Below are 27,685 nucleotides of genomic sequence, written 5' to 3'. Positions count from 1 at the left end.
TGCATACGCCCCTCCCCCTGGCCCCGCCCCTAGGTGGCGCGGGCGCGCCGCCGAAGCCAGCGCCAGGGGGCGGGGTGGGGGAGGGGGTGAGTCCTCCGAGAGCCGGATTCGGCTCGCGGCGATGTGATTGGTCGATCCGGACTCCGCCTCCAGCGCATGTCATTAGCATCTCATTAGTTGTCCGCTCGGGCTCGGGAGGAAGCCACCGCCGCCAGTCTGAGACAGGTGCCCGACATGGCGAGTGCTGTGCTGCCGAGCGGACCCCAGTGTGCGGCGGCGGCGGTGGCGGCGGCGGCGGCGGCGCCTCCCGGTCTCCGACTCCGGCTTCTGCTGTTGCTCCTCTCTGCCGCGGCACTGATCCCCACAGGTAGGTGTGGGCACCGGCCGGTTGGCCCCCGAAATCTCCTAAGGCACCCCAGTGGCCGTAGCCATGGAGGGGGGAAACGTTTCCATGACAACCTTCCCCCACTTCCTAAATCCAAATCGGAGGGAGTGTGGAGAGGAAACTCAGGGCTGAGAATGGAAGGGGTTGAGGGGATCGGTAAATCTCCTCTTCCTTGCCCAGCTCGGTGTGAATTAGAGCTCGTAGGGATGGCTGCACCCACACCTTTTCTCCCCGGCTTGGCGCGGGGCGCGGAGTGGAGTGAGAATGTGGGGCCCGGGGGCTAGAGAATATAGGGGAAGGGGGTGGATCGCAAGCACCCCCCAAACCTTCCGGACCCTCCCTAACTCGCTGTTGTCCCCGTAACTTGCAGGTGCTCCCGCCTCCCCGGGCTGCCCATTCGCCCCCACCTCTCCAGCAGGCCCCCCGTTCCCCATCCCCGAAACCTCCCCATGGCTGACTAGCGGCCCCCTCCAGCGCGATTCCTCACTGGTCCACAGGACATCTCCAGATTTGTCTTATCGCTCCTGCTTTCCCCGCGCTCTGCCTTTCTCCCCTGTCCACGAACAGCTCGCCCCTCGTGTCTCCTTCCAGCCGGATCGCGGCCCCTCCGCCCCCTCCGCCCCCTCCGCCCGGCTGCGGGTCTCGTTGGCCGGGCTCCAGGCAGGCAAAGTTCCCCGGGCCCGGCCCCACGGGGGGGCGGTTGCTGTCGCCGCCTCTGCGGGAAGAAGCCGGGAACCCGCAGCCCGCCTGCCCCACAGCGTCCTCCGCCGCGAGTGGGGACCCCGGATTTCCAGCCTGCCTGTTATTTTCGGTAGCTCGGGGGTGGTGGAGGGAGCGTTCGCGGCCTCTGCGGCCAGGAGGGCACCCTCCGGGCCTCCGGGCGTCCCCTGCGTGCAGAGCTGTTTTGGGAATTTGCCCAGGGGCGGCTCTGCGCGCCCCGCTCCTTCTCTGGAGATGCGGAGCACTCGGCTGGAGCACGCTGTTTGGCTGACCGTGTGCCGGGCGCGTTGGCGCGGTCGGGAAAGAAGAGGGCAGTGTTTGCTTTTGCTAACAAAAGGGAGCTGGAGCTCTTCCCCAGCGGAGAGCCCGGCCGTGCTGCACCCTGCCTCCTCTTCCCACCACCGCCGCGCTTGGCGGCCGCGCAGCGTCCCAGCGCCCCTGGCCGCCTGCTGCGGGCTGGGAGCAGGGAGCCGGGACTCCAAGGCGCAGGGCCGCGGGGGGCAGGGAGGTGCAGGAGGGGATGCAGCAGGGCTCGGCGCCTGCAAAGCCCCTCCTCGCAGCTCGGAAGCCGCAGGACCCGCGAGCAACAAGTGGCGGAGGACATCGAGAGCTCAGCCCCCACCTGCGGAGCCCCCGACCCGGGCGGGTGCAGCGCCGGGGCCACCGTGCCGCTCCCGGGGTGCCTCTCCGCTTGGGCTGTGCCTTTTGTTTACACGCTAGAGGACACACAGTTACGTAAACACCGCAGGAGACACGCTGTAGGAAATGGGGAGATCTGGGGGTGCTAGCTTTGGATTTGGGGGGATGCCGGGGTGGTTGCTTCTCCCCCACTCCCCAAGACAGGCTTGCAAGGGAGTTCGACTTGAGGAACCTATCGGGGATCCATAGAGATGGGAATCTGGCGGCAGCTTCAGTTCCAGAGCTGAGGATTTTTTCTTCCATGCCACTGTCTCCGGATGTTGTTTATGTGTTTTTGCACTGTGAATTCTTAATTTATGAGTTACGAGATAATTGGGTTCAGCCGATGCCGGTGTGGTTACAACTTCATTTCGGGTGATGTCTCTGACTCGATGGGTTCAATGAAATGTTCCTGAAAGAGATCCCTCGTTCTGCTGCATTGTAAAAGGCGCAGTGTCGGTTAAACGTGAGCGTTACAGGCTCGGTAACTGGCGCATAATAGGGGCAACAATAGACTTGTATTGGCTGCAAAAAAAAAAAGGCGGGGAGAGGGGAAGCGCTGGTCGGGATATTGTCTTTGGACTAAAAATGGGAGCCGTGCAATACCGCTTGCCAGCAGAGCAGCATCAGATTATATCTCCTCTGTCCAGCCTGCTCATTGAAGGCTCCGGGTAGTAGCAACAGTACTGTATTTGTAACTATCTCGCGGTAAGAAGTTGCCTTCCCAGCGAGGGCTATATGCTGACTTAGAAAGGAGCGGTCTGGAACTCAACCGTGCATGTCAAAGCTACAAGAAATTTCTGTTGCCAGTTGCCATGGAAGCAGCTTCTTGCTCCTGTGTACATCCCTGTTTGTACGCTGTTATCAGATTGTGTTCAAATTAGAAAGTAATTGGGTTTGATTTGTAGGGAGGGGGTGAGGCGCCTTTCTTTAAATCTTTTTGTTTTTTCTCTTTTAATGCGTTTTTTTGGTGCTGAGTTTGAGAAGGGGTCTTGGCCTAGCCCCAGGTCCTAGACCCGGAGAGTAGATTTCAGGTGGGGACCAGGGGACTACTCTTCCTTACTCCTCTTAGTTTAAGCTTTCTCAGAGACCTCCAGTTCCTACTCCCAGGATTAGAGAAACCTGTTGGCATTGCCTTTTAACTTCATAAGGCTTGTTTCATTTACAGCCTTGCTGGGATAGCCATCAAGGGCCATTGTGCAGTGGGTCCAGGTTCTGTCTTCCCCTGTAACTGAATCCATCTATCCTCTGGAGAAAATCTCCCATCCCTCCTGTGGTGTTTGGATGAAATGGATGTTAATGAAGTGCAGCTAAAATGGGCTTGTCACAGCTCACTCCTCAGTGTAAATCACGCCCATTTAGTTTGGGATGCTTGCATGATGTTATTTCTGACCCCAGTGAACCCGTGGTTGATCACCCTCCTCTTACATTTTCAGCAGTAGAGAGGATGGATGATGGGTGGGGATGTGTGGTGGTGCTGGGAAGCCCAGGAACTGAGTTTTTGCTTGTCGTGGCCTGTTGGGGCTTGTGTACCGGGGATAGGGACTTTACAAAAGTGCCGCCCTGCTACTGTCGCCTTTCCCTGCATCAAATCCAATAGCTGCGGGAGGGACTTGCACTTGTCTTTGATAGCTTTGATAAAATATCCCTCATTAATGCCACTTTATATTTACAGTGTGTCACTGGAGACGCACAAGGCTTCATTTAGTGACTTGTGTGACGAGACAAGCTTGCATTATTTGCCTGGGACATTTTGGAGGAACAAGAGACCCATTGAGCAATCTTTTGAAATGAACAAATACGGGAAAAGGGGGGAATAAAAGAGCAGGCAGTTCTCCAGAACAAAGAGCTTTATTCATATGGATGTTGTACATGCTTTATCCAGTTTTCCCAATGGCCCTCCTGGTAAAGGGGAGTGGGACAGGGAAGAAGCCAAGGCAGAACACTGGCGCTTCCTCTCTTTTTTCCTGACTTCATATGCTTATCTGACTTTGCACTCGACTCCCTGGACTCCCTGCCTGCTCTGCTCAGCTTGCTCCGCTCCCTCTACAACCCCAGAAGGTAACGGGTTCCTGGGTCTAAAAAGGAGATTTTGAAATCCTTTCTCCCAGCTCTGAATTACAGCGGAAGAAAGTGCTAGTAGCTACCTGTTGAGATGGATGGTCTTCGGCGGTTTTATGGGTTGGATGGAAAGAGATGTCACTTTTCTGTGACGTGTGTCAGGAAGTGGTTGATAGTGAATGTCAGAGGGGTAAGAGGTCTTGCAATTATAATATTAGCCTTACTATTTATTTTTAAAGAAATGCTGTGAAAACTAAAATCCAAAATTTTCATTATCATGAATGGTGCTCTTGGAGTTTTCAGTGACTTTTGCCCACACCTGGTACGTTTTGACCTTATGATACATAAGTGAATTTTTATTATTCCTTGGCCTATATTGCTAAGTGATTTTCAGGCTTTAAAAACTTGATAATATTGCTGTGGATATAAACTCAATCTCTCAGTTTCTGTATGTGACATATTAATGCTTAATTGGCCACTTAGAATTTACATTTAAAAAATGGTTTTGTGTGTGCCTGTGTGTTTAACAGAAGACCCATTTTTATGCAGGGGGATCTCTTAAATTGCACCAAACTAATCAATGTTATGATTTGAATGGAGATATGCCAGCATATAAAGAAGTTTTATAAGAAATAAATCTGAAGGATTCAAATGTTGTATCTCTTTCTTTGGAAGAATAGTACTGACCATCATGCTGGGCATTTTCAACTGAAAATCCAGCACAGAAAGCAGAAATCACACAGCGACATCTGTTGCAGAATTGAAAATTTGCTGCTTCTAGTTGCAAGCAATTAGTCCCATATACACACCTAATGGTATCAGCCTGTGTGTGTGTGTGTGTGTGTGTGTACTCACACAAATATGTTTGTATCCACATGCATATATGTATATATATGTACGTATACAGAAGCTCAGCCAGTGTTCATAGTCACATTTAAAATTATTTAATAGAAAATGTAACATTTTAATGCAAAGTTCTTTTTCTTAATATCACCTGTTGAGGAACTAGAGATTCTTATAATCATGGAATTTTTGAAAGGGGAAGGATATTAGAAATCATCTGGCAAAGTCTCATTATTTTGCAGTGAGGCAGCCAAAGCCCAGAGAGGGAGGGACCGTGCTTACCGCTGAACTGAGGTTGAGTTAGCTGTGCTTCCAGGATGGGGAGCTGGTCTCCGGATAGCCAGCCAGTGAAGCTTCTCTTCCACCTCCCAGCAGGGATGCCCCGTAAGGGATATGCATCGTCGGTAGATGGTATCTTGGGTAGGAAGAGTTTGTATTCTGAAGGCAGCAAGAGTAATTATTGCTCTACGGTAATAAACCGATGGATCAGAGGTGTGACCTCTGGGAAGAAAGGACCGGTTTTTGTTAAGGTTGTCTTTAGTGTTGACAAATCATTCTGAAACCTCTGGACTTCATGTGGCAGCCACACATGAATGTTGTCCAAAGCACCTGAGTAGAGGAGGGCTCTGGATTTGTGTCCCGGTCGTTTAAGTCAGATGCGTGAAAACTAGGCTTCACAGAAGCACAGAAGCCTCAGCTTTAGACTTTTAAGCTTTCATTTTGTCATTTCAAGGGGTCGTATTAACAGGAGAACTGGTTCCACATAACTAAAGAAAAAAGGAAGGGTCCTTAAGTCAAGAACAAAAACACATCTTGATTTTCTTACCAGGTACTTGTCCCTTTCTGTTAAGGCTGGGAAAAGCTCAGAATAATTTTTTTTCTTAAAGAAAAAATTATTTTATTGTTGCAAGATGACCCTTTTTTTTACATCGATCTTATTTTCTTTATTTTTTCACTTTATTATAGAAAATTTCAATTATACACAAATGTAGAGAGAATGCCATAATTAACCCTCTTTGCAGATCATCAGGTTTGGTACTTATCCACCCATGGTCCATTTACCTTCTGTACACCTTCTCCCCTTCCCAGATTATTTTAAACAAATCCTGGACATCCTATCATTTCTTCCATAAATTACTTTAGAATGAATTTCTGTAAGATACAGCTCTTCCTCTGCGCCCATAATCACAGTATCATTAGCTGCATGTACATTTTATCCACTGGTATACAGATTTTCATCCTACTCTTGCTTTACCCAGGAAGGTAGAGTGAGGGCTTGTTACAGTGGGTAGAAGCTGAGGCGGGAGCTAGAAAAGCCAGAGCATGATTACTGCCTGCACTGAGGAGACCTTTTCCTGTGGTTTGGTTTATTTTGAGCAAGGTTTTGTCTGGATCGGATAAGATGAGTTTTATTGTGTAAATATGGTTGTGTAAATATGCAGTAATTGTAGCTAATTCCTCAGGGGCAAGCTGTGGAAAACACCCTTGGTGAGCTTGGCCATTTCTAGATGTGTTCATAATGCATACTCTCCATAGGAGGACTTCTGTAGGAAAGGCTAGTTTAGTTTGATGGCTGTGAGGTACCTTCATTCGGAATATTTTCCTTTAAATGTCCCCGTGGTATAAGTGCCTTTGCGTTTTGTAAATATATGGCTTCAAAGAAAAATAGGAGCTGTAAATTTTTGGGCCTTATTTTTGTAGGATGGGGGTGTGGGGTGGTAGGAAGAGAAACTGTTACTCTTTTTTACTTTTCAGTATTTGCCCCATTAATTTAAAATGTGAATTTTTAATTTCAGCTAGAAATGTTAGAATGCTTCAGTGTTAATTTCGGAACTTCTTTGGTTTCTCGGAAAATAGGTTGGTTCCATTTTCCAGGGTTCGTGAAATGTGAGGTTGTGTGTGTGTGTGTGTGTGTGTGTGTGTGTGTGTGTCTGTCTGTCTGTCTTTTAAGAAGTTCTTTCTCAAATGTATTCAACGTGGACTATAAATCTGAAGCATTTGGGTTTTTGGTTTCTAGCCAAACAAGTAATTACACATGAGATGGTTTTGAGAGATCCAAGCAGCCCTGGCCAGGGAAAAATCCGCCTCCTGTGCCCCTCTTCTGAGCTGGCCATGGCACCAGAAAAGCATAAAGGAATGTCTACATTTAGGGTTTGGGGAGCGCCACCAAAATCGAATAAAAAGCCTTTGTTTGGAAGCCATCAATGAAGGAAGGAACCCACTGGAATGTTTGTAATTACAAGTGGCACCTCCTTGTTTAAATTTCAGAAGCCACAGTTTCTTTTTCAGAGATTTAAATTGCAGGCTGTAGCCAGCAGCTGCTGTTGTGGTTAATGGGCACTTTCTCTTTGAAGATCTTCCAGTGCTGGTTCTCAAAAGCTTTGGAGCAGTTGGCCTTGAACTAGGGTTAGAAGAAAGGGAGATGGAGGTATTTATATACATGCACAGCAAAAGTGATGTGTGGCCTTTATTATTACTCAAAAGAGGAGCTTGGCGGTAAGGTTTCGAGAAAACTGAGCACTAAGAAAAATCTATTATGACTGACAGGTGTCTTGAATGGGGTGATTATCTTATGAGAGATGTGGGGTGGGGAAAAGTTTTTCTTTTAGTAGATGCTTTACTGGAACATAGTCATTTGACCCAACATTTTGATCTAGATATTTCAGAAATGTTAAATAGCCTTGAAATGAAAGTGTCCTGTTTCATATTTAAATGCTACTCAGTGTTTGATGTTGATATTCTAGTGGCATGGACTTTTAAAAATGCCTAGAATAAGTGGCTTGCTCTTGGCGGTGTTCCTTGGTAAGGTAGGCACTCTAAATCCTCTTGAGCCATCCAGCACTAGACGGCATTGTCCAGTTGGAATTAAGTTATGAGGTCCCTGGAGGGGGTGGGGAGGAATCTCCCTAAAAACAAAGCGCTCCCGGGCCCCATCTCTCCCATTGTCTGTACCATATCTCCACTTGGCTAGGAATAATCTAGAAGTTAACATGTCAGAAATTGAACCTTTCATCTAAGATCTCAACTTTTCACAAAGTCTCCATTATTGCACGTGACACCATTGTCATCCTGGTCTTCAAGGCCCTGAAATTTGGAGTCTTTTTTTCCCTTCCTTAGCTTTCACCCTTGGACTGAAATAAAATGGGATAAAATGGGGCTGATGATTTGTCCACAACATTCTCTGGAAGCCTCAACGTCCTTTCCAAACCATGGTTTACTAGCAGAAGCTCCCTAGCCAATTCCCCTGATCCCAGGCTCTCTGAGTCAGAATATAAGTCCTCCTACCACAGCTGTAATTCTTTCCTGGACAGGATCAGGACACGGCCCTTGCAGAAAACCTAATCTCAAATTCTTGCTCCTTGCACTAGATTCAAAATCCACACTGTTTTGTCTTAAGGTTGTTCCTTCCTCAATTGCTTTCTCACTCCTTCTCTAACTGCCCTCATTTCTTATTACTTTTCAGCCCAATCCCGATGAGACTGGAAGACTGATGATTCTCCAGTGAAACCGAGGAAGAAAGTGGTTTTCCCTCATCAACCTTCAGCTGGTTGCCTTTGCATAAAACTGCTCTCTGATCGGTTTTCCTCTTAACTGTTTTGGTTTATAATTGTAGGACGGCTGAATCTCCTTGCCCACCTTGAGAATAAACATCTTTCCTTTGCATCTTTCAGTTTAACTAACACGTGCTTATCTAAAATATATGCCCACACAGACATTTCCTTCTTCTGCTTTACAGGTGTATACATGTCTTTCTTTCCAGTAAGCCACAATGTGTAGATATTATTGCCATTATTATTATTATTATTTTTTTTTTTTTTTTTTTGCGGTATGCGGGCCTCTCACTGTTGTGGCCTCCCCCGTCGCGGAGCACAGGCTCCGGATGCGCAGGCCCAGCGGCCATGGCTCACGGGCCCAGCCGCTCCGCGGCATATGGGATCCTCCCAGACCGGGGCACGAACCCGTATCCCCTGCATCGGCAGGCGGACTCTCAACCACTGCGCCACCAGGGAGGCCCTATTGCCATTATTTTAATGAAATTTTAAACCTTAGAATGCTGAAAGTGTATTGTGCCTATTTGGTAGTATGTGTTGGAATACAGGCATTTACTATAGCATGAAAATAGTGTAACCTAATTCACAAATTACAAGCTGGCAAAGTGAGACTTTGGGGCAAAACGTTAAGCCTTGAGGAGTTGGAGACTTTGGAAGGGTCAGAGTCAGAGAGCCTCGTCTGGAGCTGCTGACTTGGCATACATGAGATCAGCCCCTCTGAAGATGCTCCAAAAGATGCAACCTTAGAGGAGCATTTGGTGCTCATGATTTCGGTGCATCAGTTACTAAGAAGTACCACCCGGGAAGCCAGAAGGAAGTGCACTAAAACCCAGGTCTTTATTAGCTAACACTTTATATAGCGTTGACTTTGGGACCAGTGCTGTCTCACTAAACACAGGCATCTCTCCCGTTGTGGCAGATCGCATTTTAGTTGATTACATAGAGGATGAATTGTTACTGGCTTAAGGAAACAGATGAAGTCTTTGTTTCTCAGTCTGACTGCTAAACTTGTTATCTGAAGGCTCTTTTCAAAGCCTTTATCTGGTACTAATATCTGCCATGGTTCTTCCCTTATTTTTTTCCTCCTCTGGCATCCTTCCCCTGCAGAGTTCAGTTTTTGCTACTGGAAGGTTATGCAGCACAATAATTCAGTGGTGTGAACACTTGATTATCATGGAGTATTTGGGGACGGTCTTGGGGGAAAAGGTTGTATGTCAAATGTGGTGTGTATTTGGCTCTTTGCTGATTATCAGCCTGGGATAAGCCAAGCCATGCAGACGTTACTGCACATCATCAGCTTCTGAATAGACGAGGAACCCTGCTTCGTTTCTCTTGCAGAAACCCTTACTTAAACAATGAAAACTTCAAAGATAGGGCGGAAAAAAAAAGTTAATTCAGTACTAAATTACTGCTCAAATGGTTTTATCTCTTCAAAGGTTCAAATAGAGATTAGCTTAAATGACACCGAACTTCACTTTTCCTTGTGTGTATCTTGTGCGCACACATCATTGTGAAGAGACCTCTGTCTCCTTTCTTTTAGTTTTGTTAGTAATCACATGAATGTTAGTTGCCGTTTGTTTCCCTTTCCTGAAGCAAATCTCTCCATCTCTGGGCCAGGTTGGCAAGCAGAATACCCGGTCTAGATTACAGAACAGCATAAAGCTAGTGCTTTGCTTAAGAGCTAAAAACAACAAAAAAAACGTACCTTACAGGGTGTTAAAAATAAAATAAGATCATATGTATGAGTGTCCTTGAGAAGGAAGTATTTTATATATATGGCTTTCATTAAAACAGCCACGGTTTAGTGGTGGGGGTTATGTTTCTGACCACTACTACTGCTAATCACATTTGTAAATCCCTCACACGTTTGAGAATATTGAAAAATTCTGTGCTGAAAGGATTAATTCAGGATGTACTCAACTGTCTCTAAGGTGAAACTGAAGAATAAAGTGGCAGTAAGATTAAGATCCCACCCAGAGTTGAATGTTTTTTGGAAGTAAATGGAATTATCCAGTCACCTTGGAGAAATAGACAGCGATTATAATCTCAAGTTTCTGGGCCTTTGAACACAGACAGGACTTTATGATTTTACTTACCCCTTATATTTTATATACTATATTTAAATCAAGTACTTGTATTTCTGTAGCTAACTCATAAGGCACTTGGAAGAAAAATGAGAATTTAAAAATTATTGTTAAATCAGGTGTCTGCTTTTATAGCAGACATTGTGTTTGGTGCAGTTATAGGTGGGTGGGTTGATTCCGGAGGGATACAGTTGGTTTTCTCAACTTTTACTTTGAAAACTCTCAAAACGGCAGGAAAGTTGAAAGTATAACAAATGCTTGTACACCCCTTACTTAGATTCATCAACTGTCAGCATTTTGCCCATTTGTTTTATCTCTAGCTCTCTAAATAATGTATCCACACATGTCTTTTTTGTTTTTTTCTGATCCATGTGAAAGCAAGTTGCAGGCATAGTGACACGTCACCCTTGAATACTTCAGCACCAGACTCCTGAGAATAGGGACATCTTCCACAACCTCATTACATTCAAGAAATTTAATATTCACCAGTATTATTTAACGTCTAGTCCATATTCAAAGTTCCCCAATTGTCCCAGTAATATTCTTTATCTATCTGTGTTTCTTTGTCTTCCCTGATCTAGACTCCACTGGAGATCACACATTGGATATGGTTTTCATGTCTTTTTCTTTTAATCTAGAACCATTCCCTTGCCCTCCACTTGTTTGTTTGTTTGTTTGTTTGTTTGTTAAGGTTCTTTTAAGGAGTGTGTGTGTGGGATGTCTTTCACGGTGTTGACATTTTGTTGAGTCCAGATCTGCAGCTCTGTAGAATGTCCCACAGTTCTACAGATTGTTTGCTTGTTTTCTCCTAGTTGGATTCAGACTATAGTCACAGGCAGGAACATCAAACAGCTGATGTTGCCACCTTTTAACATCACATCAAGAGCAACATAATAGCAGTTTGTCCTAATTTTAGCAGTGGCAAGTTTGATCCCTTTGCTAACTGTATGTTTAGTACTTGGTTGATGTGGATTTACAGATTTCTCCACTTTTGTCCCTTTGTCATTAATAAGTAATTTGTGGGATATTTTGAGATTGAAGATCCTGTTCTCAAACACTTCATCTAGTGGTTTTAGCAGCATTGATAAACCTTGTCTAAATCAAATATTACACCAGTGTTTATAAATTGTGCTTTTTCTAATTGTCATTCCCCTGTATTGGGCAGAGGCCTTCTTGAATAAAGAAGAGCTCGCCTTTCCCCCATCCTCTCCTTTTTATTTGAAAATCACAATGGACTCGTAAATTTAAAAAAGTTTCAGTGTGATAATATTTCTTTACCGTCAAATTTGGCTAAAGGGAACCCCTTCAGTCTGGCTCTTGTATCCTTTTGACATATCTCTGTTAATTTTTAAGTTCTTTCTTATTTTATGTCACAAGAAGATGTCTAAGCTCACCTTGTATTTTCCCTGCTCCAGATCTGGAATCAGCTATTTCTGCAAGAAGCTGTGGTTCCTTTCAGTGGGCAACTGGTATTTAGATACCAAAGAGTTGTGCTCATTGGGGTTGACTTGTTTCAGTGGACAGAACTAGGAGATTACATGTATATTTATTATTATATAAATAAATTTATTTATGTTTATATATATATGAATACATTTAAAATTTATACTTATTTATTTAAATCATGAGTTCATACTGATGTCTTCAATTCTATTGTAAAACTAAGGTTCTTTCTTCCCCTTTCTCATTCCTTATTTGTACTTTTTTCCCCCACGGTGAGAACCTTGATTCCCAGCCATATCCGTGTCTTATAATTAATGCAAAAAATAGATTTGGAATTACTCCACAGAGAATACTGTAGACAACAAAACTGCCGAGTGAAGCTCAAGATTTTTGCCATTCTTTTTGCCTTTAAAATAGGTCCAGTGAAGGTTAACGGTCAGAGTACTGTGTTCACAAATTAGTGCCTTGTGTGTGTGTGTGTGTGTGTGTGTGTGTGTGTGTTATCAATGAGATGTATACTAAGGATCATTAATTTCTGTTTCTATTCAATTTTAGTGTTTTATCTATCCTTGTTGATTTAAGTTTATATGTTGAACGTGTAAATCATTACCATGGCTCAAAAATCAAAACTATGTAAAGAAGTGTCACTCCCTTCCCTGTACTTCCTGGCCCATTCCCACCCATCTTCCTGTAGTAGCCAATTTCATTCCTTTCTCATGTATCTTTCCTATTTTTCCTTTGAAAAACTAATAGGTTGTGTTGTTCTTTGTTGTCATACTTTTCCATAAACCATGTTAACATCTGCCTATAATGTCTTATTTGACAAATCCTGGGTTCTCATATTAATTTGATGATTTACCCCCATTTGGCTTTATTTCACTTTAGAAACCTTTTTTTTTTTTTTTTTTTTTTTTTTTTTACTATATTCATATCTCTTCCATTTCTTCCTTCTAGGGTAATAGTTCTCTTTGGGTAGTTAGAAGAATGCTTTATTTTTTTCATTTAACTCACCAAATTACTTGCAAGAAAATAGGGACTGTCCTTTTTCATATAATGCAATGTGTGTCTCTGATGTTTATTAACTGTGCCTTACTTTGCTTCTCAGCAGTCATCGTTTACCCTTCTCCTCATCCAGCAAATTGGCATATCTATGTCTCAAGTCCCAATGCCCCAATTCTTCCTACCCCTTTAAAAAAATTGTGTTATACTTACTGTAAAGTGCACAGCCTTTTGCATCTAAACCTCAGACCATGTTCCAAAGGTGCCTATAGAACATCTCAATCTGGATATTCCACAGTTATCTCAAATAATATTAACGAGAAAACAGCAACTGTTATTTTGTATCTTCATTCAGGATCTCATTTAATCCGTACTGTCACCCTGTAATTAGTTGTCTCTCTTGCTTCATTTTACAGGTAAGGAAGTTGAGAGGATGATAGGACCCTTGTCCAAGAGGCACAAATAATAAGTGGTAGAACCAGGTCTATCTTCAAAACCCATCATTTTAACACTTAAGTACATTTTCCTAAAGTTCAAGATGTCTAAAACTGAACTTAGCACTTTTGCTCTCCAAACCTCCCACTATCCTATATTTTCTGTGCTGAGGAAGGGTATCACCAAGCTGCCCAATGAGTTAAGTGAATCTGGGAGACATCTTAGAGTACTTCCTCCTTCGCTACCCTTTCCCCCTCTGTTAGTAACTAAGTCCTGCTTGTCTCTTGCATTCACTCCTGTCAATTTCACCACCACTGTCTTAGTTACACTTATGCTCATTTTACAGATGAGGAAAATAGATTTAAACTGATCTAACAGTCCCTTAATTGGTCTGTTTACCTCTAGTCTCATCCATTCTAATGCATCCTTAACACTGCTTTTAGGCAGATCTTTCTGAAACACATATTAGATTGTCACTTTCTTGCTTAAAATCTGGAAATGTTTTCTTGGCACCTTAAAGATGGCACTTACACTCCTCCAGTGTGGCCTACGGTGCCCTTTATCACCTGACTTATGTCTTCCTCTCAAACTCACCTCTTGCCAGCTGTGCACACCATGTTCTTGCTTTAGGAGCTGCACACCGTGTTCTTTACTTAACCAAAGTAAATGTGTCCTAGATACGCCACTCTCTCTCAGCCTTTTTGTATGTCACCTCCTCCTCCTGAAGCATGCTTATCTAGATGGCTGATTCCTACATATCTTTCGAGATCCAGCTCCCAATTTCTCAAGGAAACTTACATGATCTCTCAGGTGGGTTAGGTGCCTTTTCTTTGTGCCCTTCTTCTGTACTTCCTTAGGGGCTTTCCCAGACTTATCTTCTTTCTTCCTGTCAAACATCTTTCTCCAAATTGCCCCAGGTTCCCTCTCTATACCTGTGCATTTCGTACTTGTCAAACTTGTTTTCACCAACAGAAATGCCCCATCCTCTGGCCTTCCATATCAGCATGTTTCAATCCTGTGCGTATGTAAGACCCAAGTCCAGTGCTTCTTTTTCAAATCTTAATGTACTTTCCAGCCTGAATGTAATATTTTCCTTTCAACTTCTTTTTTTTTTTTTTTTTTTTTTTTTTTTTTTTTTTTTTTTTTTTTTTTGCGGTACGCGGGCTTCGCACTGTTGTGGCCTCTCCCGTTGCGGCGCACAGGCTCCGGACGCGCAGGCTCAGCGGCCATGGCTCACGGGCGCAGCCGCTCCGCGGCATGTGGGATCCTCCCAGACTGGGGCACGAACCCGTGTCCCCTGCATCGGCAGGCGGACTCTCAACCACTTGCGCCACCAGGGAATCCCTCCTTTCAACTTCTTTTATAATTTATCTAGCCATCCCATGATATTTAACACTTCTTCAAGATGTCTAAAACTGAACTTAGCTTTTCTTACATTATCATATGTTGACAGGTGTCCGTAGGTAGGTGTCTCCTAGCCGTTCTACAGGAGGGACTACTGCTTATTCATCTTTGTATCCTTAACAGCATAAAGTTAATGCCCTACACATAGTATGTGTTCAGTAAACATTTGTTAAAGCAATCAATGAATTGGAAATTAGGTCTCCATTGCCCATGAAATCATCAGCATAAATGTGAACAGAGAACATGGTGATAATAATTCAGTCTTGAAGAGCAGTATAAAGATGCATCACTCCAAAGGTTGTTTATTCACTCACCATTTTCCTGTTACACAATCTGATTTCCAATACGTATATAGCCTATCTTTTCTCGTTTGTCATGAATACTGGTAGTTGGGGTTTAGAATTCGCATGAGGCCTTTGTGTATGAATTTAATTTAGTGGTTGTCTAGTTATCAGCTTTTAGAACTATAATTCTTAGTAGACGTTGTTTGTTCTCTCTTAATGGACGAAGGGCTGTCACTATCTGATGTTTTCATAGCCTGAAGGACTGACTTCTAGCGTGTTTGTTCATACTTGGTTGTTGGGCAGTCGTTGGAGAGATTTAGATAACAGCCCAAGTAAGAGAACCTCTTTCCATTTACTTAATCACTGTACAGTCCTGGTATGGCTGGACTTTGTGTCATTGCTAGGGCCATACTGGCACGTTAGAGTTGAAGCAACAAACCAAGAAACTTCTCTCTGAGGCCATCTGCCCCTCTTCCCCTCAGCTTTCATGAGAGCCTTGTCTTAAAACGGATATATTCTCAGGAGAGGCATGGTACACATAGGAAAATTTAAACCTCAGGGTAACAGTTTTCCTTGTACAGTAATAAAGATATATGTGGAGTCTGTGGCTTCAGGATCAAAAAATAGATCACAGTTGTTGGATCAAACATGAGAAATGGCTTGTGCTGTGTTTGAAAACAATGAGATGGGTAGGGCAGTCTGTTTTGTGGAGATAATTCCACTATTTGTGTGACTGGATAGTTGGTGCTAAATAAGACTGTGGCAAAACTAAGCTTATAAAGTTAATTGCCTACAACGGATCTAGTTTTAAACAGAAAGAAGATTTCCTGTTGTTCTTCCATGGAAGGTGGGAGAGATTTCATACGCAGGCAGAGGGAGAGAGAGTTTGCTAATGTTACCTTTTAATTTAGGAGAAGTTTGGAGTTTGTTCTTTCCTGTGAACATAGAGGTGGAACCCACTCTAACCAGAGTTTATTGCTGTAATACTTTTTAAATGCATTTGTGACACTGATAAATTGGTGACCTTGTCAAGGCGTTTTTGAAGGGGAGGGGTGGCTAGCCTTTTTCTCACTGTCGTAAGTGATCTCTGCTCAATAACTCTAAATACCTGACAGTACTGGGAGGGGAGGAGGACCTATCATAACTTGTTTTTATGGCCTATTTCTAAAGTGTTTCCTTCATATTCACATCCATCCATTTAGACTTCTCTTCTCCCTGCCTAAGGCATGCATCCAGCCTAGGCTGTGTTTGGTGCTTTAAATGCTTTGAATTATGGGGAATCGTAGCATTTTATCGATGTTTCCCTTGTAGCTATATAGCTCTCTATTGTCTTAGGTTACACAGCTTGCATTTCTTAGGCATCGTGTGTGGATTATTGCAATTAGTTGAGGTTTTGAGTAGAATGACATATCTTGATTTTGTGCCATTTGCCATCTTCTCTTTCTCGGTAGACGCTTTTTCAGAGATTGCCTTCTTAAGAAATCCTTCAAGGCAGAGGAATTAAACCCTTCCTTTCCACTATAAATCTTGGTAAATATATCTTTATCAGTATGACCTACTGTCAAGTAAATAATGATGTGATAGCGATGTTCACGAAGAATTATATCTTTGAAATACACATTTTGTCAGTGTGTTAATATATAATATATGATTGGTATCATTCAAGGAAAAGAAGAGATTAGTAAGTCAGTTTCTTCTAGAATTAGGTGGCTAATGCTTCAAGCATCCTATTTAAAAACAATTGCTTCTAGGTCCTGTTGGCAGCATTGCTTATTTCATTATTCTGGTCATTTGCATGCAAACAAGTTGATGATTCTTTAAAAAACCATCGTGTTCAGTCTTCTTTTCCTCTTGAAATGTTATTCCTCCAGCATTGTATTCCATTCATGCAATAGCATGAATCTGGTGCAGAAAGAATTTCAGGCTAAAGAAGTAGCAGAACTTTTCTTCACCTTTATTTTTTTAACCAAAAATGATGTTTCATTTTTATATTAACTTAGCCATGATGACATCCCTTTATCCTTGTTTCATAAGGTGAGTGCATACAGAGTTATGCTTTAATAGAATATTTTTCAAGGTCTTAGGATATTTTTAAATGAGGTCATCACCTTCAAGATTTTGGCCTGAACTTTCCATGACCTAAAGGAGGAAGAAAAGGATAGACTAAAAAAAAAAAAAGATGAATATATAATCTACTTATAATGGAATAACTGATGAGAGTTAAATTCATTTTATAACATTTATCTGGTGCTAGTTCCCAGAGCACTGTACCATTTCAGCAAGATAAGTTCCACATTTATACGTTGGATCTCTATAGGAGGCCCTTAGAAAAAGTGTTATACTCTTTTAAAAAAGGTGTGAAAACCACAGATCTAAACAGAATGAGTCCTTCAGGTTCAAAACAGCAAGGCTGGAGAGAATGAGCCCTGGTTCCTGAGATCACATCCGGACTGAGGCCAAAGTCATAGGCAGTAACAAGGAATGCTCATTTGCCTCATCTTTCCTTTCCTCATATTCTCTTTGGGGTCCCCGAGGTGTGACTGTGGCCACAGCAGAGGACTGGATAAGGAGCTGAGATGTCAGATCACTGTCATCTCTGTCTTTCTATCAGAGGGATATAAAGAAGGGCGCTAACATGGAGTTGGAGTGTGTGTAGAAGGCTTTTCATTTAAATGAAGTCTCGAAAACACAGGAAAGATTTCCACCCAGAAAGAGGTTAGGAGAGAGGACATTCCAGGTTGAAGGAGAACCACATGAGTAAAGGCTTACAGGTAGGAAAGCTAAAATGGCATGTGAGAGATGGGATTAACAAAAGATAACTGGGGGCCAGATTGTGGAAAAACTTTGAAAGCCAAATTTAGATTTAATTCTGGATGTCATTGGGAACTATTGAAGGGATTTTGAACAGGGAAGTAATGTCAGATTGGTGCTCTAGGACTATGAATCTGGCAATGGTTTGTGATCAGATTAGAAATGAGAGATTGGTTAGGGGTACACTAGTTCAGGTATGACTTTATGAAAACTTGAATTAGGGCAGTGGAGGAAGAATGGAGGTGGAATTGACTGGAGAATGGGGATTGTGGGAAAATAAAGACTAGAAACGAAGGCAGGCTTTGACTTGGAACTTGAGTGGCTTAGGAGAGTGGCTCTTCCAATGAACAGAAATCAGAATGTCATGGTGGGCTTAGTAAGGGAAGACAGTGAGCTTGGTTTTGGACATGTTAAACTTGAGCTACCATTAGAACATAGTAGAAATGTTCAGAAGGTCATTTGAAATGTGATACTCGAGTTTAGGAGGGAGGCTGAGAGTAGAGCTAGAGATACAGATTTGAAAGTCATCTGTAAAGAGTTGATAGCTGATTCTACATGGTGCATTGATTCAGTTACTTATTTGATACACATGTACTGAGATGCCCGATGTGTACCATTGTGTTAAGTGCTGGAGAGGAGTGTATGAGGTATCCTGAAGAGGGTCATAGAGGTAGAACCTTAAGGGAGGTGTGTTTTTAGCGGACAGGATACGGAACTGTGCTGAACTAGTCAGGACTAATCAGAGGACTGGAGATTAATGCTGTGGAAGGGGGAGGGAGTTGTAGGCGGGGTTGATGTGGGTTGGAAGTCTGTTAACTTAAGTTGCTGAAGAGTCTTGAAGCAGTAAGGATTGTCTTGAAACTGAATGAACTCTGGAGAGGAGGTTGTATAAGAATGAAATTAGGTAACTTAGCCAGTCACACAGCTAGGATGTTGGAACACTTATTTGATTCCCGATTCCAGGTTTTTGGACTGGAAGTACTCCAGTGAGTCCAGTTCTCCTTGTGGTACACTGGTACACCACACTGTGCCTTACCATTCATTGTATAGGGGACTGTGAGAGCCTGTTCAGTCTGTCCATAGGACTTCAAAGGTTTAATTATGATTCTAGAGGTTGATGTTGAATAAAAAGCACATTAACGAACCTCGCAGTTGCCCTTGCATTTCACGTAATGAATGACAGCTTTGGCAGGCTTAAGCATGGAGGCAGCACAGACGGAAGCTGTTTTTCTGGAAGTGTGCTTCTTTAACAGCCACCACCAGAGAACAAAAACAAATGCTAGTGTAGCGCGGGGAGCCCTTTCAGGATGGCAGGAAGAATCTAGGTCAGCTTAACGGCAACTCCTGTTTTTTAGGTAGATGAATGTTTGCTACCCTGGCTTTCAGCAAGCTGCGTGAAGTCCAGAAAGACTGGGCATGGTTGCTTAGTGCATATTAGTCAGCAGGGGGTCACGAATTAAATTGATGTGTGGGAGCATTTTGATTTACATTTGACTAGTGAGAGGGTCGCTCAGGCCAGTAGGGCAGTCTGCTGAGTTGTAGTCTGTATTTCCTTAACTCTTCCATGTAAAAGGTAAATCCTTGTGGAATTTTTGCACATTACCTTTAGGACCTGACAAGTCTCCTCCTATAGGTAGAATGATCAGAAAGGAACTCAGCTGAGCAGTGGAGTGCTGAAACTTTCCAGCCATGTGTCTCCAGCGCTTTTCAGTAGACCTTTCTGTGATGATGGAAGGATTCTGTATCTGTGCCATCCAGTAGTGTAGCCACTAGCCATATGTGACTATTGAGAGTGCTTGAAATGTGGTTCGTGTAACTGAGGAGCTGAATTTTTAATTCTCTTTAATTTTAATTAACTTAAATTTAAAAAGCCCCATATGGCGAGTGGCTACCATATTGGACAGCATAGCACTAGACTAAAAAGTAAGAAGCCATATTTTCATGCTTATCATTATTGGAAGAGGGGTTGGGTGAGGGTGTTGACTTCATGCCAAGTTCAGTAGATTTGTATTGAATCTTGGACTCAGCTACTATGGGTCTCCAAATTGTGCATTTTTCTCTACTCTCTCTTGCTCTTCATACCTAAAAGCTTCTAGAATATCTTAATTGTTCTTTCTTCATTTGAAGAATTATCCCTTTTGGCCCTAGAGGGGTATACCTCATCTAGTGCACAGATTAATAGCTCTAGCTTTGTCCTTAGAAAGCTAAATCTTGGAGGTTACCGTTACATGACTGTACTGCCGTATGCCAATTCCATTGTTATCTTTTCTTTTTTTTTCTTTTTTTGGTTGATGCCGAAAGTGAGTGAAATGTGAAAAAAACATTCTTCATTTTAAATAGTTTTGACTGCCAGATTAATGCGACTCTTAAGTGGAGCTTCATGAGGTCTGGCCATAGTAACTGCTTTTAACTTGATTTAAAGTTCTTAAACATTCTGAAGTGCTTCACCTAATCTTTTTATACTGACGTACAATTTTCAGGCTCTTTTTTATTTTCAACTCCATAACTGACAGCTGCTCAACACCTCATTCAAATAGTTTTAAGAGTTTTAGAGAAAAGTTGGGACAGGCTGGATTTACTGACATCAGTTGGATTGAGATATTGTGGATTTAAAGATGATAGAGAAGGAGAAAGAAAAATATGAAATAATTATTGCATGTTCACTGCTTGCCCAATGACAGTGATTTGAAGCCTAATAACCAGCAAAACTGAGAGACAGCAGAAGGACATTGGCATTCACTTTCAAAACTTAACATAAGGAATGAATATTCCATTTGGAAACAAAATTTTCATGTGTGGTCCCATTCGTTTTATGACATTTTAAAGAATACTGATGCACAGAAATGCATGTATACCAAAAACTTACTACAAACTTTTTCTTGAAATGTATTCTACAGATTCTGAGACTGTAAACTCCCAGAAGGAGTGAACTCTTTTAGGGGAATCTGTGATGTCTAGTGCACAGCCAGTATTTTTCAAGTGAAGTTGACCATTTTATAGAAGAAACAAGATCGTGAGATCTCCCACCTTTACTTCCCGTGACAAATGGAAGCTACTCCATGACTCAACTCAGGAAGGCTCTGTGCTATAGTGAATATAAAGAAGCTATAGGGTGTAGGGTTTGTCCAAGAGTTAAAATTAATGTGACTATAAATTTTGTCCTCAGCCTTTTAATGCCTTTTGAGTAAACGCTGCATGCCTATCTGTGTGGGTGTGGGTGTGGGTATGTGTATCCCCTACTATGTGCTGGACACCGTGATAAGTACTAGATTTACAAAGATGAATTATATCGGTTTTCTTTCCTTCAGAGATTTATATTTTAGGTTCTTGTGCAGGAGATAGTGAAAATAACAATGCTACGTGCTTAGACCCACAATAGACATAGTTTGGGAGTGCTACAGAAGGAGGAGGAGTACCTACACTCAGTATGGAGACTTAGCATCAGGAAAGACTTTCAGGGGGCCCTTGAGTTGGGACTTGAAAGATTGGTAGGAGGGAGTCGTACAGATGGTATTAGGAGTTTTTCTGGGTAGAGAGAGAGCATGTGGACAGATGTGGAAGCCTAAAAAGTATGGGGGATTCTGGGAATTGCAAATTGTTTGGCGTGGCAGGGGAAAAAGCCTTTGAGGCTGCAGCAGAAGGTGAAGCTGGGGAAGGTACATGGGAGTCAGATCATGAAGGATCAACTTAGTGATGAGGAAGAGCTAAAGCTTTATCCCGTGGAGGGTGTCAGTAGCAGGTGGGGAGAATCCAACTGGCTGTGTGTGGAATGGATTGGGGAGATTAGAAACTAGAGATCAGAGAGCATTTAAGGAGAAGCTGAGGGAGAGCAGCTGGGGTTATGAGGGCCTTAGGTAAGGTATCTGATGTGTAGTTTGGGAGGAGTTGCTTTCAGGATATATTGAAGAGGGTAGAATTTCATGACTGAATGAGGAGTGAGAAGAGGGCGAGCCTAGATCAAGTTCTGGCTTGGCCACCTAGGTGAGTGATAGGTACACTAGTCAAGACAGTTTAGAAGGTGGACAAGGTTGGGGATTGAAGATGACGTGCTTAGCTTCAGAGACGGCTATGGCATGTCCAGGTGGAGGTATCTAGCAGCCCTCTCCAGTACTCAGTGGAGCCATGGCCACGATGAGCTCTCCTGAGAAGAATGTATACACTGGGTAAGGAGAGAAGAGGCGTTCCAGGATAGAACTTGAGGGAACATTAACAGTTAAAGATAGACAGAAGATGATGAACCAGGGGCAGGAATGAAGAAGGAGCTGTCGAATTTTGAGGAAAACCAGCAAAGACTTTTGTCTTGGGATTCAAGAGAGAAGAGAGTTCTAAGAAGAAGGGAAAAACACTGTCAAATGCTACAGCCAGGTCAGATTAGATAAAGGAGGCTGTTCGTGGACACGGCACTTAGGCATATAAAGGGGAGCTCGGCCTAACAATTTCAGTGCTGGGTGAGTGTGGAAACCAGATGGCAGTGGCTGGGGCAAATGGGGAGTGCAGATAGGAGGTGGGAGAATAGACACGTTTTTTTGTTTGTTTGTTTTAATTTATTTAATTTTTTTTTTTTGGCTGCATTGGGTCTTCGTTGCTGTGCGCGGGCTTTCTCTAGTTGTGGTGAGCGGGTGCTACTCTTCTTTGCGGTGTGCGGGCTTCTCATGGCGGTGGCTTCTCTTGTTGCGGAGCATGGGCTCTAGGCGCATGGACTTCAGTAGTTGTGGCACGCGGGCTCAGGAGTTGTGGCTCGTGGGCTCTAGGGCGCAGACTCAGTAGTTGTGGCTCACAGGTTTAGTTGCTCCGCGGTATGTGGGATCTTCCCAGACCAGGGCTTGAACCCGTGTCCCCTGCATTGGCAGGCAGACTCTTAACCACTGCGCCACCAGGGAAGCCCTGACATGTGTTATAAGAGAGGTAGCTGATGAAGCTAGGGTGAGGGAGGAGGAAGTGGAAATAAAGAGATGTAGGAATGAGGGAAATTTACTTTAATTTAGGGAGATTTAATAAGGTTTATATAAAAACCAGAGGGAGATTGAAGATGAAGTGAGAGTTGATCACTGAAGGAGTGAGGGCTGTGATGAAGGCCAGGTGGGGGGCACTGGCTTGGAGAGGAGGAGGGAGAGAGACAATTTTTCTTCTGAGATGGAGGTAATGGGAAAGGCCTTGAGAAGAAGGATGGATGTAAGCTGGACTGTATGTGGGAGGGCTGAGGACCCAAGAGACGAGGATTCTCCTTGGGAAAGTTGGAGCCCATGTTGTACCTGCTGACATTGGATGTGATACCGACCAGGGTTCTTGGCCTTCCCCAATCAATAGAAATTGACTAGAGGCCAGACAGGAAGTTCACGCAGGGCTCTACTGGGGCTCCTGCAGCTGCAGGAGGGAGCAAAAACAAGTAACAGGTTCCCGTACTCGCTCCCAAGGCAGGGCGAGCTGGTTTCTTGTATGGGGTGAGGGGAGGGGTGTGCCCAGGGGTCGGGCCAGAGGGGTAGCTTGGGTGGTTCGCAGACCCTTTGGTGGTGTTGAGTGCAGGGGGCATGTGCAGTGCCCTGCTTTTGCTACTGACATCGTTTTTGCTCTAGTTCTTCAGAAGTAGCAATTGGGGTTTTTGGCCTTTTTGTATCTCATCCAGAATTTGCCCCAACTGCGCATGCAAGCAGTTATTTTTAGTCCTTTATAGTTTCTTTGTATTTTCTTGCTCGAGGAGACATTTGTCCAGGTGCGAGCACTGCAGCCAAGGGTCTCAGGTCCTAGGTCCCAGCCTGTCTCAGATGGAGCTGGAGGGAGAAAGGGGAAGGTTTGAAAATACCTGCCCGCTGTGGGAACTCAGAAGATTGTGGAGAGCACCTGGCTGAGGTTGGAAACCTCAGTGACCTGACCATAATCCCCCTGGCCTTGCCTCGGCAACAGACGGAATGCTCCTCTTTCCCAGATGGACACTTTATTACCGAGGGGTCCTTGATCCTTTCTTCCCTTTTAGAGGGGCGGCAGGTCAGTACGTCACGGACATTTAGAGCCAAAGCAACTTCAGAGATCTACAGACTAGCCTCCCCATCTTATAAATCAGGAAACTAAGGCTCAGAAAAGTGAAGTGATTTACTCAAGTAAATCGAAGGCCAAGACTGAGCCCCAGACTCTGACTGGCAGCCCGGGGCTCATTTCTGTACCCTTGCTGCCTCCTCGATAAGGATTATGAATAAATTCCACGCATTGTAAATGCTCTTAATATCCAATTTTGGACACTGGGAATCCAATGCCATTTTCTTCCTCCCTGCCAGGTTCAAGCAGATATAACTATACTCTCAGCTACTAAAAATAAGTAGGCTTATCTATTTTTTTCCTAAGTGGAGGTGATGTTTGATTAGATGAGCATATTATTTGGGGCTTGTAAAAAGGTAGAGCTTAATTGGTGAAATGTTTGAAATTTCTAGTCTTAGAAACTGTCTCATTTGAAAGGTAGGTGGATTTATTCCTTCATGCATATATTCATTTAAGTTTCAATTATTCCATATTTCTAGAGTAAGTACCTGCTAGGCGCCAGGCATTGTGATGATGGAGTAGCACGAATTCCGATATCTGTCCGAACGTCTGTTGGGAGTTAGCTTTCATATTATACCTTCCTCATCTAAGTTATCAAGTTTAATATCGGTAACTTGTGAATGCCTCTTTGGGATATGCCATCTCCAACCTTAGCCTAGAGGAGAACTAAGAAGCAGAGAATCGCATGTCTGTTGGATAAACACAGATTTGGCGGGAATGATTTAGTGAGGAGCAGGGGACCCTTAATTAATTACATTGTTTATAATACATTTTCTCCTTTGTTTCTAAGAATAAGAATTATTCAGCAATATGATTGATAAATAAAACATAAAAGGTCAGTTATGGTTGCCCTGGTAACTATATTTCTCAGTAAGTATTTTGTTTACCATGAAATGTGTCCTGGGTGATTTACTGTAAGTCAGACTCTGAATGTCATGACTTTTTGCATTTGCGTTTCTTATGAACTCATTTAGGAGTGACAATTTTGTAGGGGGTTTTTTGGGTTGTATTTTAAAGCTCTATGTGTGATGGGGATCCCTGTGTTCTTTTCCTTTTTCTGGAAGACAAACAGGAAACTGATTACAGTGAATCTCTATCTGAGTCAAAGAAGAACTTCCAAGTCTAATGTGGGACTTTAGAGGATTTGAATGATTTGGGGGATACATGAAATCTCTTAAAACTAGAATATTTTCTGTAGAATGTAGACAAAGCATATTTTCTAATAAGTGATCAGGAATGTGTTAAAACTTACCTTTTGATTTAATCCCCATGCAATTAATTTTGAGTAGAATAAATTATTCTCAAAAAAGTATTAAAGATGAAAATCAAAATAATTAAGCAATTAAAGCAATTGCTACCTTGAAGATTTTTGGTAGTATGAATTAAAGTTAAGTGGATAATTAAAAGAAAAAAAGTTTAGCATGTTCTGTGACCCCAAACAAAAACCTACTTCAAGGAATTCAGCTTACAGAAATAGTTTAAATATATACACAGAAGGATGTAACTGCTGCATTGTTTTTAATGGCAAAAAAATTGGAAACAACCCAAATGTCCATCCGTAAGAGATTGGTTAAATAAATTGTGGTCTGTCCATATAATAGAATACTTTTTAGCCATTAAAAAGAGTGATGTCCATCTATGTCTACTGACAGGAAAAGATTTTCAAGATGTATGTCAGTAGGTTGCAAAAAAACACCTTGCAGAACCCGGTGTATGTGGAATGATCCTATTTCTCTTAAAAACTTATGTTTTATGTATAATTCATCTATAATGCATACTAGCTAATTAGAAGATTCATTTAAAATTTGGAGAATAAACATAAAGCTGTTAACAAAGGTTATGTCTGGAGAGTGGGATTATGAAGGACTTTTACTTTCTAAGTTATATTTGCAGGTTGTTTGAAATTTCTATAATGAATATGCGTTACCTTTGTAATTAGAAAAAAAGAAAAGATACAAAGCCTACTGTTTAAAAGGTCTAAAAAAGAGTCTGTTGAAATGGATGCTGCATGTAAATATATTAGGCTTTGAAGAAACCTTATATTTACAGTTTATTTTTGGCTAGATACCTGGGACTCTGAAGAAGTGTTACTTTTATGTCTCTATACCCTTTATACTGACTGATATTTAGCTCTTTCCTAGGTATCTACCAGCTGTTTTGTTTTCTCACGTTTCATTTGCTTTCCAGCGTATCTTTCTCCTTAGATTATCACTTTGCAAGGCAACCTGTTTTATTTCTCTTATTTAGTTGCTATCGATTATGCTTTGATGGACTTTTGCTTTTTGTTAAAAGAATTTTTGGTGACCCAAATACTGGATTTCTTTTAAAGTTATATAAACTCTGTATACCATGGAATTTAGGAATGGAATTTGTGGTCTTCAGGATTTCATCTGCTTGTGATTTGCTAGCTCCTGACTTTATTGTGTTGCACCAAATGTGTAGGTTTCTGTGTGTGTGTGTGTGTGTGTGTGTGTGTGTGATCCCAGTCTCTGCCTGGACCCCAATTGTATCAGCAGTCTGGAGAAGAGGCTTCTGTAGTAGTACAATCAGTTTTTTTTTTTTTTTTTTTTTTGGAGAGGAGTCATCAATGCAAATAGGATTAGGAAGAGAACGCACATGGGCCAGCCCTTGATTGCCTTTTTCAGTGTATAAGCTTAGTTTGTTAGCACACAGAGTGGAGCAGAAAAGGGTCACTATTTCAGACCCTTGCTGTGAGTGAGGCTGTTTCAGTAAAGTGATGATGTCTGTGAGGATAAAGCTACACACTGAGGTAGATCTTAGATCATAGTGCTGAAATTGTGGGTATATTTTATGGATCTGGTGACATAATACAAATTTAGAAAACAGCTTAACATTTTTTATTTTCTCCCCTTCTGCCTTGGTTACATAGAGCTGGATAGGTAATTCCTTTTCTTGGAAATAACCATTGGATTCTTGTCTTTGGGAAGAGTATGAAAACATGCTTTTAAAGAAGTTTTAGACAAGACGTTATTATACCATGGGTTAAGATTTAAGGCAGTGGTTTTCAAAAAAATTTTAGACCATGACCCATGCAACCATATACACAATAAATTACTATGTTTAGTGTCCCTTGCTTTTTTTAGGTATACTTTGATGTTTTTCTTCCTTTCCCTTTTCTGTCAATCCTAACCTATCCACTGTATGCTTTCCACTGTAATCTATCCATTCCTTTTAGTGTTCTATCTTACCCTACTGTACCTTGCTCTATTCTGCCGTATCCATTTCTAGTCTATTTCACTTAAGCAAATGCTGGGTGGGACCCATTAAATTTATTTTAAGATCCACCGTTTGAAAATCATTGATGGGAAGGATGACAAATTGTGGTAAATAAAATTGCCAAAGGGCTTGGATATTACATTTATTTCTTGAGTGCTGTCTGCCTTTTTCCATGGAAGTCAGTGTGTTAGCTCTCAGTTATGGTGTGTCCCCATGGCTTGTTTGCTAGTGTGACGGGATGTCAAAATTAAGCTACCTCATTTTGTGATATACATAATTGTTGATTTCTAAGCCATCATTCTTCCAGGAGAGTTTTAACCAGGGAATCTTTATCATCCTGATTCTCTTATCCTGTAAGTGTTGAGCAGTCCAAGTATGTAATGATGCTAATAAAGTCTGCATTTTCTCAGTGTGGATTATGCACGGCAGTGTTTAATTCTAGGACTGCTTTCTCCTACCGCCCAGCATGCTTCTGGCCCCCTCCTGCTGCCATCTACTGATTTGCATAGAGAATACAAATCCATTGTAATATTGGACTAAGCCTCTGGGCCTAAGCCTCAAAGGTGAGGTAAATATGCCTCTGAGGGAAAAGCAAACAAACAAATCACCAATCCCCCCAGTATACTTAAAAACCGCATGGAAATGACCTTGCATTATCTGGCCTTGGTCCTGTTTTATTATTGATAATTTAGTGTTGACTTTGCTCCTGAACAATTTTAT

General features: G+C 42.5%; 1 protein-coding gene across 5 annotated transcripts in view; it reads left to right on the top strand.

Annotated features, from left to right (window-relative positions):
• The first annotated feature begins 200 nt into the window (after positions 1–200).
• CADM1 (cell adhesion molecule 1) overlaps positions 201–27,685 on the top strand; it is a 333,644-nt gene continuing 306,159 nt past the window's right edge. For 3 of the 5 annotated variants that reach the window (XM_082626965.1, XM_082626966.1, XM_082626964.1), the window contains exon 1: positions 202–367. In XM_082626965.1, coding sequence (XP_082483091.1) covers positions 235–367 — 133 coding nt within the window. In that variant the 5' untranslated portion in view covers positions 202–234. Of the gene's footprint in view, positions 368–27,685 lie in introns of all 5 variants that reach the window. The other 2 variants (XM_082626968.1, XM_082626967.1) reach the window with 2 other exon arrangements.

This window comes from Mesoplodon mirus (genome assembly GCF_964341445.2).
Source record: "Mesoplodon mirus genome assembly, chromosome: 7".
Lineage (NCBI taxonomy): Eukaryota > Metazoa > Chordata > Mammalia > Artiodactyla > Ziphiidae > Mesoplodon > Mesoplodon mirus.
This window is presented reverse-complemented; position numbering and strand designations above follow the sequence as displayed.